At 42.5% G+C, this 16,237-nt stretch overlaps 1 protein-coding gene across 1 annotated transcript in view; it reads left to right on the top strand.

The window, feature by feature from the left end:
• The window catches only part of PLEKHM3 (pleckstrin homology domain containing M3), a 444,523-nt gene that overhangs the window by 246,765 nt on the left and 181,521 nt on the right, over nt 1-16,237 (top strand). Inside the window, exon 6 of the mRNA XM_029606371.1 lies at nt 15,607-15,670. Within this exon, the coding sequence (XP_029462231.1) occupies nt 15,607-15,670 (64 nt within the window). The remainder of the gene's footprint in view (nt 1-15,606; nt 15,671-16,237) is intronic.

The raw sequence follows: 16,237 nt of genomic DNA, 5'->3' as shown, positions 1-16,237 counted from the left end.
GCTGGTAAGTACCCCAATCTCATTTTTTACCTTTTTAGTAAAAAAAAATAAAAATTCTCATCTCATTCGTTCTTCGACGGCTGTCGATTGAAAAAAAAAGAAGAAAAATGGCAACAGGTTTTAAAAAATGCCCTGTCTGTGCCAGAAAGATGTCTATCACCGACCCACACACTGAATGTGTATTATGTCTCGGTGACAAACATGAGGTAAATAACTGTCCACAATGCGCGGAGATGACGCCGAAGGGCCGGAAGGCCAGGGTAGAAAAGATGGAACATCTGTTCAGCCTGCAACTTATACCATCCCCCTCACAGTCATCGAAGTCGTCTCCGGCTGGAGCGACTAAGCGGTTAATTCTTAAAACACCTCGCCCGGGACCGTCGGGGGATCGTTCGTCTCCTTCATCGTCTTCGACGTCGACAAAATCCACCGATCAAACTAAGTCCAAACACCAACACCGATCGAAGCCCTTCAATGTCAGACTCTGCTTCCCAGGACGGATCGATAGCGAAGCGGCCTAAGCATCAGGAAATCCCGGAGCTTTCAATGCCTCGGCCTACTCCGATACAGGTACCCGTTCCAGATCCTCCACAGGGCACTGCGCAGGATCTCATGTCTCAGCCTCCACCACCGTCCACAACCGCTCTGACTCCATCGGTTGTGCAGCCGGAATTGTCCGATTTAATCCGACAAGCGGTTTCACAGGCTTTGAGGGGACCAGCTTTCAGTACTGACGTGTATGTCGATGCCGATGCTTACAGCATCGATTGCCAGCAAATCTGCCGATGCCGGTGGTACCACCGATGCCAGGGTCGATCTTGACACTGACGACAGGAGGAGAATCGATGTTGATGCCCAGAATTATTATGGCATCGACTTCGATCTATGCACAGATACCATCCACTTCATCGGTGCCGATGACCATGTTACCGCCATCGACAGTGTTGATGCCGAGAAGACCATTCTCCACACTAGCGTCGATGCCACCTATTATTTCATCGATGGAACCATCAACACAGGAGACTGAGCCTCAAGATCTAGCTCTCCTCCAACGTCTCCTACAAAAATATCATAAATTCATCGATACAATACCACAAAAACCCACAGAACAAGTTCCTCCATCAATATATATATCGATGACCCATTACCTGGACCATTAGGTATTCACCAGCCACCCAGGTCAACCCCAAAGACTCCCTACAAAGATGATGATGAAGATTCTTGGGATGATCAAGGGACAGACACCTCTTCTGAGGACTTTATGTCAGACCCTTCGCCTCCAGAATCAAGAAAAAGGTCCCCACCAGAGGACTTATCTTTTTCCAGTTTTATCCAAGACATGGCGAACACAATACCTTTCAAACTTTCATCAGAACAGGATTCTAGGCAACACACACTAGAAGTTCTGCAGTTTGTGGACCCGCCGAAACAAGTATTGGCGATTCACATCCATGATGTGCTCTTAGATCTGCAGCACCATATTTGGGAGCACCCATGTACTGTATCTGCAGTGAACAAACGTGTGGACACAACCTACCTAGTACAATCAGCACCAGGATTTCAGAAAACACAACTACCACACCAGTCTGTGGTAGTAGAATCTGCCCAGAAAAAATCAAAGCATGTCCGTCCACACTCTTCAACTCCTCCTGGGAAAGATCATCACTTCCTCGACTCCCATGGCAGGAAAATTTACCAAGGTGCAATCCTAACTTCCAGAAACTCTGCCTATCAGCTGTACATGACACAGTATCAGAGAGATCTCTGGAAACAAATGGAAGAATTCCCAAATTCTCTATCTGCACAATTTCAGGAAGCAGCACACGCCATAGTCACCAAAGGCCTAGAAGCAGGGAAGCATGAGGTAAGAGTGGCTTATGACAATTTTGACACTGCCTCTCAAGAACAGCAGCAGCAGGAATCACTGCACGCAGGTGGGCGTGGTTAAAAGCCTCAGACCTCAGGCCTGAGGTACAGGAAAAGCTGGTAGACTTACCATGTCTCGGAGACAATTTGTTCGAAGCAAAGGTCCAGGATGCTGTTCAACAGCTTAAGGACCATACAGAGACCCTTTGACAATTGTCCCAACTACCACATGAGACATCAACACAGCCCTCTCAGCACCTTCCTCGCAGGGACCCTAGGCATTCTTATTACAGACCAAGTAGGTACTACACCCAACCTGCTAGAACTAGGCCTTCTAGGCCTCAGCAACGTTCACAATCTAGACAGCCTAGAACAATCCGCACTCAACCTCCTCTACAGACTGGTCCAGCAGCGGGTTTTTGAAGATCAGACCAGAGAACAGACCCACCTCCTGAATCCCCGACCAGACCTGCCAGTAGGGGGCAGACTATTCTATTTCCACAAAAATTGGACAAATATAACAACAGACCAATGGGTACTCTCCATAGTGTCTCGAGACTACAAACTAAATTTCCTCTCAATTCCCCCAGAATTTCCACCAACTTCCTGCCCACAACAAAATTCTCAATTAATTCAATTACAAATAGAATTATCCACCCTTCTGAGAGCCAGGGCCATACAACCAGTGCCCCGGACACAGCACGGCAGAGGATTCTACTCCAGATATTTCCTCATTCCAAAGAAAACCGGAGGCCTACGTCCCATTCTAGACCTCAGAAATCTCAACAAATTTCTGAAAAAGGAGAAATTCAGGATGGTTTCTCTAGGCACCATGCTCCCACTTCTGTAAACAGGAAATTGGCTTTGTTCTCTGGATCTTCAAGATGCTTACGCTCACATTCCAATATTCCCTCCTCATCGCAAGTACCTGCGCTTCATGGTAGGCCATCAACATTTCCAATACAGAGTTCTATCATTCGGACTAGCCTCTGCTCCCAGAGTATTTACAAAATGTCTAGCAGTATTAGCAGCACACTTACACAAGGAAAGTGTCATGTGTTCCCATATCTGGACGACTGGCTCATCAGAAGTCACTCTCAACAGGCAGCTCTTACATCTCTAAATCGGACGATTGCTCTCCTTCACTCCATGGGTTTTCTCATCAACTATCAAAAATCCCACCTTACTCCATCTCACCTACTTCAATTCATAGGAGCAGACTTGAACACAACACTATCAAGGGCTTTTCTACCCGACAATCGAGCAGAGACACTTTTCCTTCTAGCAAAGTCCATTTACTCAAAGAAACAAGCGACAGCTCATCAGTTTCTAACTTTATTAGGCCACATGGCCTCCACAGTTCACGTCACTCCTATGGCACGATTAGCCATGAGAGTAACTCAATGGACTTTAAGGTCACAATGGATTCAAGCCGTTCAACCACTGCATTCTCCAATTCAAGTACCCCACCAACTACGTTCTTCTCTACTTTGGTGGGCGAACAGGGACAATTTGCGCAAGGGCCTACCCTTCCAACAACCAGTCCCACAGATAACTTTAACCACAGATGCATCCACGTTGGGTTGGGGAGCTCACATAGACAATCTTCAAACCCAAGGCACTTGGACAAAACTTGAAGCAACGTTTCAAATAAACTTCCTGGAACTTCGAGCTATACGTTATGCACTGCATGCGTTCAAGGACTGCCTTTCCCACAAGACAGTTTTGATACAAACAGACAACACAGTTGCTATGTGGTACATCAACAAACAGGGAGGCACGGGCTCGTATCTCCTTTGTCAAGAAGCCACACAGCTTTGGGCCTGGGCCCTAACACACTCAATATTTCTCCGGGCCACTTATCTGGCTGGCATTCAAAATGTACTAGCAGATCGACTCAGTCGTCAATTCCAACCTCACGAATGGTCTCTGGATCCCTCGGTAGCGACCAGGATCTTTCAATGTTGGGGTCAACCGACAATAGACCTCTTTGCATCACATCTGAATCACAAAGTGGACAAATTCTGTTCTTTACAAAGACAAAAGAACCAACCAGCCAAGGACGCCTTTGCTCGCCTTTGGAACTCAGGCCTACTATACGCGTATCCTCCGATACCGCTCATAACAAAAACTCTAATGAAATTACAACACGACAAGGGGTCCATGATATTCATAGCCCCATATTGGCCTCGACAAGTATGGTTTCCCACACTTCTAGACCTCTCAGTCAGGGATCCCATTTGTCTGGGAGTAGCTCCCACTCTCATAACTCAGGATCAGGGTCGGTTACACCATCCCAACCTTCAATCCCTATCTCTGACAGCATGGATGTTGAAAGCTTGATATTACAACCACTCAATCTTTCAACCCATATATCTCAAGTGCTTATAGCTTCACGTAAACCTTCCACACGAAAGAACTACGCTTCCAAATGGAAGAGATTTACTTTGTGGTGCAAGCAAAACAACATCGATCCTTTCACTTGCCCTACAACTTCTTTACTAGACTACTTGTACCATCTTTCAGAATCTGGTCTCCAGACATCATCTGTACGGGTACATTTAAGTGCAATTTCTGCTTACCATAACAAGATAGCAGGTGCACCAATCTCTACACAACCTCTCGTCAACAGGTTTATGAGAGGGTTAACTCAACTCAAACCACCAATTAGACCTCCAGTCACACAATGGGATCTAAATTTGGTATTGTCAAGGCTCATGCATTCTCCTTTCGAACCCATAGATTCCTGTGATCTTAAATTTCTCACATGGAAGACTATCTTCCTCATAGCCATTACATCAGCTAGACGGGTAAGTGAGTTACAAGCACTTGTCACATACTCACCCTATACAAATTTTCTACATGACAGAGTGGTCCTCCTAACTCATCCAAAATTCCTTCCCAAGGTAGATACGGAATTCCACTTGAACCAATCCATAGTTTTACCCACATTCTTTCCAAGGCCTCATTCTCATCAAGGAGAAAAGGGCCTTACATACCTTGGATTGTAAGCGTGCACTTTTTACTTAAACCGCACTGCAGTCCACAGGAAATCCAATCAACTCTTTGTTTCCTATGACCCAAACAAACTGGGTAAAGCAGTGGGAAAACATACTCTATCCAACTGGCTAGCAGATTGCATACAATTTTGTTATGAAAAGGCAGGCCTTCCTCTCCAAGGGCGAGTAAAGGCACATTCAATAAGAGCAATGTTAACCTCAGTAGCACACTATCGCTCAGTACCGATTCTTGACATTTGTAAAGCAGCAACATGGAGTTCTCTTCACACCTTTGCAGCTCATTACTGTTTGGATAAACAAGGACGACAAGATTCAACCTATGGACAATCTGTCTTAAAGAACTTGTATCCAATTTAATTCCAACTCCTTCTACAACCAACCTGCTGTGATCTTCGGCTGCCTCATTTTCAACAACAATACTTCAGTGTTGCTTCACTACGAAATGACTCAGCCTATAGCTTGCTAATCATCCATATGTGAGGACTAGCATCCTGCTTGTCCTGGGATAAAGCAAAATTGCTTACCTTGTAATAGGTGTTATCCCAGGACAGCAGGATGTAGTCCTCAAAGAACCCACCCGCCACCCCGCGGAGTTGGGTCTAATACCTTTTATTACTATTATTTTATTTTTGCTAAAGCTCATTGCTACATAAGAGACTGAAGAGAGACACCTGTGGCAGAGAATATCATGGCATGCTGGGCATGCTCAGTGGCCTCACTGGGCCAGTCAAAAGTTTCTAGAAACTTTGACAGAAGGTTTTCCCGCACTAGGGCTCCATTGCTGTCGTCACCCATATGTGAGGACTACAACCTGCTGTCCTGGGATAACACCTATTACAAGGTAAGCAATTTTGCTATATAGCAAAACACTATCATATGAGAGGGACAAATCTTATTAAACCCAATTCATACAAAAATATTCCAAGAATATCCTACTATTTATTTAATATAAGGAAGACAATATCATAATGACTGTGCTTGCGATATAATCTGCTGTCTCTCGCCCACAAAGGGCCATAGGCAGTATCAGCCTTTAAGCACTGTTTTTCAATCATTTATTGTCTCCTTATAAGAATTTTTACAAAAATATTTATTGTATATCCAAAAAACTTGTAAAAATATCCTCTTTATTCTTTTGTGGCACCCTTTTTTTTCACTTATACTCCATATATAGCTCTCATGCAGCTCTTTAGAAATTCACTCTATAAAAAGAGAGATACTTAGCCGATTTAGTTGTTCAATACCTCATTGTTCAATTCCGACATGGACCATGTTTTGGCTATTCAAGCCTTCTTCAGGGAAAATATCCTTTTACTGTAGTCAAAAAAACATCGGCCCGATATTCTCTATACCGAAGAAGTACTACTTGTCTCTAATACCTCCGGTCCAAACAATGGCATCTCAGCGTCTCAAGTTGGATATTACAAATTATATATATGTGTGTATATATACATATATACACACATTTAATTTGTAATATCCATACTTCATTTTCATTTTGAAAATTATTCTCCCAATGCTTAGCGTTAAGTTTGCTAAGGAGAAGACAAACGTTCTTACCTACCTACAGTACTAGAATATATCTCACCTTGTCCTTCCAATGAAAAGTTGTGAGCTAAATCTAAATAAATAAATAAATGCTATATTTGAAAAACTCATTATAGGTATGTAGTGACATTTTTGACTCAAAGTTGATTTCAGATTTAAATTAAATACTATTTATATGGTCTTTCTTAACTGCTTGAATTGCTTATTTTAGTCTGTTAAAAAACAGATGTTAGTAGCATCTCCACCCTTGTCCTCAACAAAACTGGCTTCTACAAGACAGCTGACCTTCAACTGTTTGTTTGTTTTTTTTTTAATTTTATTTTTATTGCATTTCAATTGTTTATACACTCAGGTAAACACACAGAATAAGTTACACAGCAATTATTATTCCAATGAAAAGTTGACAACTTACTTTTTATAACTTCATTCTATTCTCCCAGGAAATAAAATAAGTAAACTAGAGATTCAATTTACTGCTAAGAATAAATTGGAGCGAATCAATAAAGAAATTTAAGGAAATACTTATTGCTGTCCACATATTTCAAACTTTCCCCCCCTTCAATCTTATTACATCATTATGAATGTGTATCCAAATACACCCTAAGCTGGTTTGGATCATTAAAGACATAATTGTCTTTCCCAAATCTAATATGGCATTTACAGGGGTACTTTAATACAAATTGAGCACCTTTCTCAATAGCCTCACTTTGCATTTCAATAAATTTTCTTCTACGTAATTGAGTTGTGCGTACCACATCCAGGAAGGTCCTAATAGGGGATCCATAGAAATCTATTTTTTGGTATTTAAAATGTAATCTCAGTACAGTATCTCTTTCTACTGGAGATAGAAATTGTACTAATAAAGTAGATCTTACATTAATTTTTGATTCAAAGGATTTCTCGATAAATTCTGTCAGATCTAAATTTTCTTTACTCTCCACCACCTCTCCATTTTGTGGTTGCTGAAGATAGTTGACCTTCAACTGTTTTGCTCCAAAGATTTGGAGTTCTTTTGGAGCTGAGGAGCAAAACTAGCTGATTTTCAGGATAAAGGTTAAAGCCTGAATTGGCTGTCCAAAAAAATGTTTGCCACATAATTAAGCATTAGATTGGTCTGGCTAGTTGAAGTAATATGTAAGGATCATAGCAGTAAGGGTGGTATATTGGATTAATTAAATGGTATTTTGAGAGTGTGTTACTAATAAATAACACTTGTGTTTACTAATTTGGCGCTATGATGTTAGGCTTTTTAATTATGCAGATATGTATTAACTACAATTTTATATTTATTGCTTTATTGTATACTGTTGCATTTATACATATTGTAAGCTGTATTTACTCTTATTGTTCCCATATACCTTGTTGCTACAGTGAGAGGCAGGTAATCTAATTTAAATAAATACTGGGTCTGTTTTGCAGGGTAGCTTCCCAAGGAAGTTGATTCCTGTCCAGATTAATGATTGGAGTTTCCTATGTAATTTTCACCATCATGTGGTAGCTGGCAACTGATAGTCTGTATATTGTAATATATTGTGTGTTTTCTATAATCTAGGTAAATAGAGAGCACAAATTCCTAGATAATAGTACCCGTTTGACAGTACAAAAAATAGAATCTGTCCTTAAGACCACTGTAATTTGAAACTGAGCTTAATTCTTGTAAATCTGCTCAATTTGTGATCAAATTAGCAAGCTAAAGGTTTATCTTGCTGCTTCCCATAGTTTGATTTAGACTATTGATTCTATATTCTTCCTGCATTTCAGTGCTGGTGTAAAGTCAGAGTGTGAGCGTATTTCAAGCTTGTGGGTAAACAGAGAGGGCATTGAACCCATTTTAATTTAAGGGCTGAATTTTCAGAAGGATTTTTTGGGGGGGAGGGGCAGAGGCAGGATTGATTGTGTAAAAGTATGTGCAAATGAGGAATGGTAGGGAGGAAGATCATTTTCCGCTCTGCCTTGCTTCTTTTTTTTTTTTAATTCAGGTTGGGAGGGTCTCCAGATCCCTAAATTGGGAAACCTATTTCCAGGGGTCCCCAACTTGAGGATCACAAGTAGCTGATTTTAACTTCTTATTGACTTTCTATTGAAGTCAATGGAAAGTTAAAATTTAGACTTAATGCTGCATATTTACTTCAACATCAAAGGTGAAGTAAAGCTTCAGTACTAAACTGGAAGTAAAAAAGTGTGCTAATTTTTAGGGCACTTTCCTGCATTGGAAGTATTTCCATGCATGTCATCAGCAAACAAAAGGCCAAATTTTCAAAGGCCGTAAAAACCGGGGTTTACGCATGTGGCTGGGCCTTGGGCATTTTATAAAATCAGCGCGTCCATGTGCACACGCCAGGAACCGCGCACTCTGCTTTAAAAAACGACCCCAAAGTGCACTGAAATGTATTCACTCCTTTACTTCTCCTTTAGCGCACATTTGTTATGCGCCAAAACTTCTTACATTAAGGCCTATACAGTAAAACGTGGCCGCGGTTACCCTGTTTCTAACCCGCTTTGTACCCACAATTTGGCCGCGTAAGTCTAACCCGCGATTCACTATCCGTTTTTACCAATCCTTACCGCTTCTTTAAATCGACGCGTTTCCGCCCGCAGCATGTATATGATGTAAACGATCGGATTAGCTATTCCCTCCCATACAGTAACGTGTGGCCCGATTATCGCCTTTTTAACCAACTGTTTTGCCGCGTCTTTAACCCGCTAATTTACCGCCTACCCTGACCCTGGCGTTAGAGGGATGTGACAGCAAAAGGCAGGCTCCAGTCAAATAAGTGGGTGGGTTGGAGCAAGCGAGTAACATGGTGTGGCCTGGTTCTCCTGCGCTCGGGCCTGATTCTCCTACGCTCCGGCATCGGGGATTGCCAGTCCTCTCTCCCCCCCTCCCGAAGCAAGGCGCAGGGCGAAAATCGACTCGACATGTTATTAAAGCAAATAGAAATTGTAACAAAAGTAAACTTACTGCATGCTTCCAGCAGCCCCAGTCCTCTCTCCCCTCCTCCCGAGGCGCGCACCGCGGCTCCCCTGCCTCCCGGGGGCAGCCGGCGGCGAAAGCAGCTTCCAACAGCCCCGCCGGCGAAGGTGCATGAACGCACGTCCAATTTGGGAGCTTAAGGCAGCGAAGGCGCATGAGCGCAAGCCGTGACCTGAGCGCCCGGATGGACGTCTGAGGTCACGGCGTGCGCTCATGCACCTTCGCTGCTTGAGCGCCCAAATTGGACGTGAGTTCATGCACCTTTGCCGGCGGGGCTGCTGGAAGGCGCTTTCGCCACTGGCTGCCCCCGGGAGGCAGGGGAGCCGTGGTGGGCGCCTCGGGAGGAGGGGAGGGAGGACTGGGGCTGCTGGAAGCATGCAGTATGGTGCATTTTAGTAGGTGTGCAAATAATGTTGTACATTGACCATTAAATGGAATTTTAGTGTGGTATTGGAACTTGAAATCTTGCTATTTTTTATGACCTGTCAGTTTTTTCTTTGGGCTTCCAATACAAACTGGAAACCAGTGCTGGGATCTGGCACCTTGAGCCTTCATTTACAACTATCAGGGGCATTTCCCCCCTATATTTTACATCATCTCCCAACTTTCTTTAGACCAGTTATTGCAATGACTGTCCTCAGCCGATGGACATGCACCAGGGCCCTAAATCCGGCCACTTGGTGTTGCTGTTGCACAATTGCTATATTCCCTCCCCTGCAGGGGCTATACATGCTACCTCTGTCACCCCTAGTATTTGCAAATTCAGGGAGCAGAGGACCTTATCTGGGAATCAAACCCAGGTCCCTCTGTATGACAGTGTGTGTCACTGTTACTTTCTATTTTCCGCAGATAAGCAGGGCTGAATTAGCCATGCTTTTTGGGAGTGCCCCCAGTGGCTCTTGGTAGAGTCTTCTTCTAGCAGCTAATTTTTGATGCTGTACTCCTGCGCGGTACCCTTCCCGTGCGGCTAATGGTCTCCTGCCAGTTTTTTCTTTCCCCGCGCACGATTTGAACGCGACTTCTTCTCTCCTGCCTTTTCTTCTGTTCCTCTCACCCGAGAGCCCCAAACTACACTTTTCAGTGCTGCTCATGGCCCCAAAGGCCCCCGGATTTATGTTTTGCTATTGTGGCAAAATCATGTCTGCCACCGGCGGCCATAAACTTTATTACATCTGCCTCGGGCCCGACCACGATATGTCAACCTGCCAAAATTGTGGAAAGATGTCTCCCAGGCCCCAAAGACAACGAGCCACGAAAATAGCACATCTTAGGGAGAGTGTCTGGGACACATCGGGGTCCTATGCCCCACAACGTTCTACTCAATCTTCCTCGGCCAGGGAAGCAAACAGGCCGAGGGACACAAAAAGAGCCTCCTCCCTTCAACCCTCCTCCACTCAAAGGGAAAGGGAAGGTTAAGGTAGAATCAGGCAAACCCCTTCCAAGAAGGCCCAAATAGCCCTGATGTCTAGCTCTTCCTGGAGCCGTGATGTGTCATCTGCGTTGGGACGACCGCTGTCAGTGCAAGGAGACATGCCGGGCCAGGACAAAGATCCAGTGCATCGAACTTCGACTGACGCACAACATCACCCGACTCGCTCAACGCATGATGTAGAGACCCCGACACCTCTGATACCAACGCATCCACTGACGCACCCAGCGCCACGCGGTGCATCGGATGATCCAACAATGCACCCCATTGGACAACAGGGCAAGGCAAAGAAGAAGACCCGCCACCTGAACACGGGGCATCTGTTCATAAGAAACACCGAGCCCCCCAAAGTCTGAAGCGGGTACCTTCTTCACCACTACCAATACTACTGTCGGACTATTCAACTGATTCAGAAGAGGATACCCAACATCACTCTCTGCACTCTTCTTCCTCTGCCTCTGGCCCATATGATGACCGGGCATGTCACTCAAGGAAAAAATCTTCCACCTCCAGACATTCTTCTCGGAGTCACCTTACCAAACCCTCTCTCCCTCCAAAGAGGAGAAGGATGATTAGGTCTCCTAAGGAACTCCAAGGGGTGGCCTCCAGACATCTATCTGCTAAATCTGAAACAGGGTGGAAGTAACAGTAGTCACACAATGTAGTGTAATTCTTACCATAGAAAGTTTGTGAAACCAAATGTTCCTGCCGGTGTCTATTAAGCCAAGTTCTTGAATTCATAGTTTACTGGTGTAATACTAATCCAGGAGAGAGAGTTAAAGTATATTATTGTCAACCGTCTAGCTTCTTCATGATTACAAAGTTGAATATGCTTATAATTTTAAATGACATCTTCACAGATACAGAATAGAATGTGGCATCAGTGGCGTGTGAGCTGGGATATGTGTGGAGAGACTATTTCCTGAGCCACTAGGCAGCCCTAAATCTAGGATCCTGTGAACCATGACCCTGATAGTCACAAATGGGAGACAATGCACGTAAGGAAGTTGTTCCCAGCATTTAGAGGGCTGGCCTATGCAACCATGCATTGCAGTTTTGCTGCTGGACTATGTTCTGTTTTCATTCACACCAGCATTCCTGTCCATTAACTCCTTCGTTCCTATCTCTGTTAACCCCATTGTTTTCATGTTTCCAATACCCTCAGTGTTCCTGCCTTCAACTGAGCTTTCTGCATCTGTGCCTGAATGTCCAGTATCATAGTTGCCTATGTCCCAGCTGTACACCCTACTTTCCCCAATTACTGTCCCTGGTCTGGCTTGTTTCCTGTAGCCATGCCTATGTTCTATTTCTATTACTTTTTTTTTTGTTTGCCTTCAGTTTTCTGTTTGTTACTAGGGAATTTTGCCTGCTACATGATTTGACTAAAAAACTGATTTTCTTGTTGGTTCTGAAACTTGGCCTTGCTTTTCTGAGTAAATTAAGTAGGGAATCTGATTCATTGCTTCTCTGGTTGTTTCTCTGTTGACAGAAGTAGTGCTTCTGTCCCTGAGCACCTCTTCATTTGCACACAGTATTGAAATTGTAGCATACTGTATGTGTCTAAACTGGAGAACAGAGGCAAATTCTTTACTATACCTAACACAATGCAAATTTCTCTCTGATTAGATGATGTTAGAAACATATGCATACATAGAAACATAGAAATGAGGGCAGAAGAAGACCAAACGGCCCATCCAGTCTGCCCAGCAAGCTTTCACAGTTATTTTTCTCATACTTATCTGTTACTCTGACCGCTGAGGTCAGGGCCCTTATTGGTAACTTTTTGGTTCTAATTTCCTTCCACCCCTGCCATTTATGTAGAGAGCAGTGCTGGAGCTGCATAAAAGTGAAGTGAAGCTGGTTTGGTTGGCACTGCTGCCTCTGGTCATATATAACTGGATCTTAGGATTGCAAAGAGAAGAACATGATTTAGGAATAACAAGGGAGGGATAATTCAAAAGTAAAAATGAATTTGCATGCTAGCGATGGACAATCCTGATCCTAGAATGAATGACAAATTTTAGGTTCACATACAAATAAATGCCATTCATGCAACATATTCCTAGATACATAATCATTTTGGATATGCTGAGTAGTAGATCTGTCATTGGTACACTTGAAGGCAGGAAACATTAATCCCTTTTGTTAAAACATGGCACTGTAGTTTTTAATTTAAAACAAGATGGTTTTTGGTTTGTTTTTTTTGCATAGATGGAATTGATTTCAGCTGTTGGATTTCTCTGGGTTAGAGAACACTCTCACACATCTTTCAAAAGGGAGGAATAATAACTAAAAAGTATTTGCTGAGAACGGTGATTGCTTCCTTACTTGGAGCAGGTCTCTTATAAGGGGTAATGTCTCCAAATGGGTTAGTTTTTGTGTATTCCATGACAAGAATGAACCTCACTCATAATTCAGAGTCTGTTGGATATGTTCTCAATATATCCAATTTACTGCTAATGCCCTTCTTAATACTTGCATTTTACGAAAGAGAGCTGCCTCCTGGGGTTCATAAGATGGTAATAGGAAAAATATCAAGATGTACTTGGAAGTTCAGTACAATTGGGACAATTTATGTATCTTTCAGCCACTTTTTCTTGGTCTCCAATTTCATCTTTTGGTACTTGAGAATCATCTCTGTCTCCATACGTTTCACCGAATAGTATTTTGGTGCTGAGTCTTCTAGTAGCAATGCCGTTCTTGTGCTTTTCTCCTTTACCACAATGTCCAGTTTTCTTACATCATGCTTTTTATTGGGTAGGAATAGGAATGTTCCAAGTGATCACAACTTCCTCATTCTCTACAATTCTTTCAGGGTCGTGATCCTAGTTCTTTTCTACTTCTGGTGCTCTGTCACTAATGAGAGGGAAAATGTTTCTTCAATGCAAGGGTCTAGATGTCTGCCACCAATCTACCTCTGATGTTCCAGGAAACGTGGCCTCCCTTCCTGCTTCCCAGCCATGTTGGCTTCAGCAGTCTTTAAAGAGGAGCTGAATAAGAAAATCCAGGAGTCCTTGGACCAGAATATGCAGAGCATTGGTGCTCCAGCATTGGTGTATCTGCAGATGGACATCCAGCCGATATTGGAATCCATGCTGATGCCCAGCAGATCAGCACCAAACCTGAGTCCTGAAGGTGAATTGACATCAGTTACTATTGTGCCAGTGGTGATTTCCAGATGTAGGAGCTTGTCGGGGTTTAGGGCCCAACATACAAAAGCTTCCCTCTCTGAAGTCTTGTCTGCTAACTGGATAAGATCCATGTCCATGCCCCTGACCTACCAGTCTGTCTCACACTCCGAGAATTCTGGGGGATATGGTTATGTATCTGAGGACCTCCGATTAGATGGGGTCATTAGGTCTCTCCTCCACAGGACAGAAGAAAGTCTCCTTCTGTGGATCTCTGCTTCGTTGGCTTTATCCAGAGACTAATGTATGCCATTCTATTTTTGTTGCAGAAGGAGGAAGGATTTAGAACAAAGATGCAGGATATTCTCCAATTCGTGGAGCCCCCTAAAGATATAATAGCAGTCCAATTCATGATATATAGAAGAATTCCATCTTTGCAACAGGACTCTAGCTTTCTATTTGGAACGCACAGCGAATTACAGGCAATCCACTCAGCTCTTTGTCACACTGCTGCACATAGGGTCTGGCTTGATGTGATTTCCAGTTTGGTTTTTGTCTGCTCATTTCTGTTTAATGGTCTCTTCTCTATTTGGTGAGGATCTGTCTGTATTCAGCATGTTTGACTGAGGTAAGGTAGTTTCTGTGTAGGGATAAGTAGCAGCCTGGCTTGTTCTGTTTTCCTAATAGGAGCTGTTTTGATGTCTGCAGTGTTGACTTTTCATAGGTAGGATTGTTACTTTTTGACTTCTGGCAGTTCGTGCTGTTTTGGTATGGGAGTTTACTGTATTGTAATTAATTAAATTTACTCATGGCTTTCTTTGGGCCAGGCCCACATCCAACATGCATTCAAAATACGCCTAATACCATATTGGTACTATGTGTCATCTTTGCAGGTTTTTCTGGTTAGCACCAAAACAGTGCATATAAATACAATATACATGTTACTGTAAGTAATATTTTACCTCAGAAAATTGTATTTTGTCCTTTTTCTTGTAAGATCTGTTGTTATAAATGAATAATGTTTTAATTGTGTGTGTGTGTGTGGGGGGGGGGGGATGATACAACCAAGGAGGGGGGTATGGGATGCAAGGCTGTAAGGTACACCTAGGGCACCTAACACCCTTACTCTGGTACTGATTATATGCAGATCTAATTCATGCATATTCATTGTGGATATCCTGAAAACCTGACTGTGTAAATGTCTCCTAAGGAACCACTGCTCTAGTACACTGGAACCTTGGACAGAATGTATTTCAAACTCATTTGATGGGAAAGTTAAATGAAGGCTCTTCTGTGTCACCTGTATTTTCATACTATATGCATCGTATAACCTTTTCCTGATCTACACCACACAGAGAGTAGGTTAGTGCTACTGTTATAATGACCCAGATGAAAATGAACTTTTTATATGCATGGATTTCTCTATTCTTTCATTTTCCCAACAGAAAGAAAACAAAAATGAATGTGTTCCCAGGTTAGATACATAGACATGTCTAATGTACCAAGAAAGTTACCCTGAGCCGCACCCCTGCCTCCCTAGTTCTGGACCTTTTCTTGCTTAAATTGTTTTGGGTATAAACGTCGCATGACTCTGTGATTTCCATGTCCATACATACCGTATTTCTTTTCTCTTTTTTTCAGGGTTTTCCCAAGGGAGTACCTATTCCAGCAACTCCACTTATACTCTCTTGCAGACCTGCAACAGGTAATAACTATTACCATACTGTTTTTTTCTTTTTACATTTGCCAAGTATTCTCTTCATGGAGAGTTCTCCTTAATGTTTATAATTCAAGGAACCAACATCACATAAGGACATAAATTTCTATTATATAAAGCATAATCTGTTCATTAATTATGGTTATTTAGTCATTCACAGAAGTTCTTTAAAATTTATATGATTTATTACAAATACATCTTATCACAGATCACCATGTACCATATAACTATTGTATCAACATGTTAAATATATTTTCTTATTTTTAATTTTTTCTTCTATTTTTTAACATTATGTGGATACCCAAAATTCCTGAAAATTTTTTCATAAATATACATAACATACTATCCCATAAAATATGCTAACCATTCACTCACACCAACCATACTTTTACTTAAAATACCCACCATATTGCACATTTCCCAAACACATATTTTACATACAGGAAGATTACAGTACACGAATTGCAGGTCAATGAACCCTCATATAATATTTCTACACATATCCAATATCAATATTTCCTTTTAATACAGATCTTTAATTCTTCAACAACTGTT

Source organism: Rhinatrema bivittatum, chromosome 6, assembly GCF_901001135.1.
Source record: "Rhinatrema bivittatum chromosome 6, aRhiBiv1.1, whole genome shotgun sequence".
Classification (NCBI taxonomy): Eukaryota; Metazoa; Chordata; class Amphibia; order Gymnophiona; family Rhinatrematidae; genus Rhinatrema; species Rhinatrema bivittatum.
Note: the sequence above shows the minus strand (reverse complement) of the source record. Positions and strands in the feature narration are given on the sequence as shown.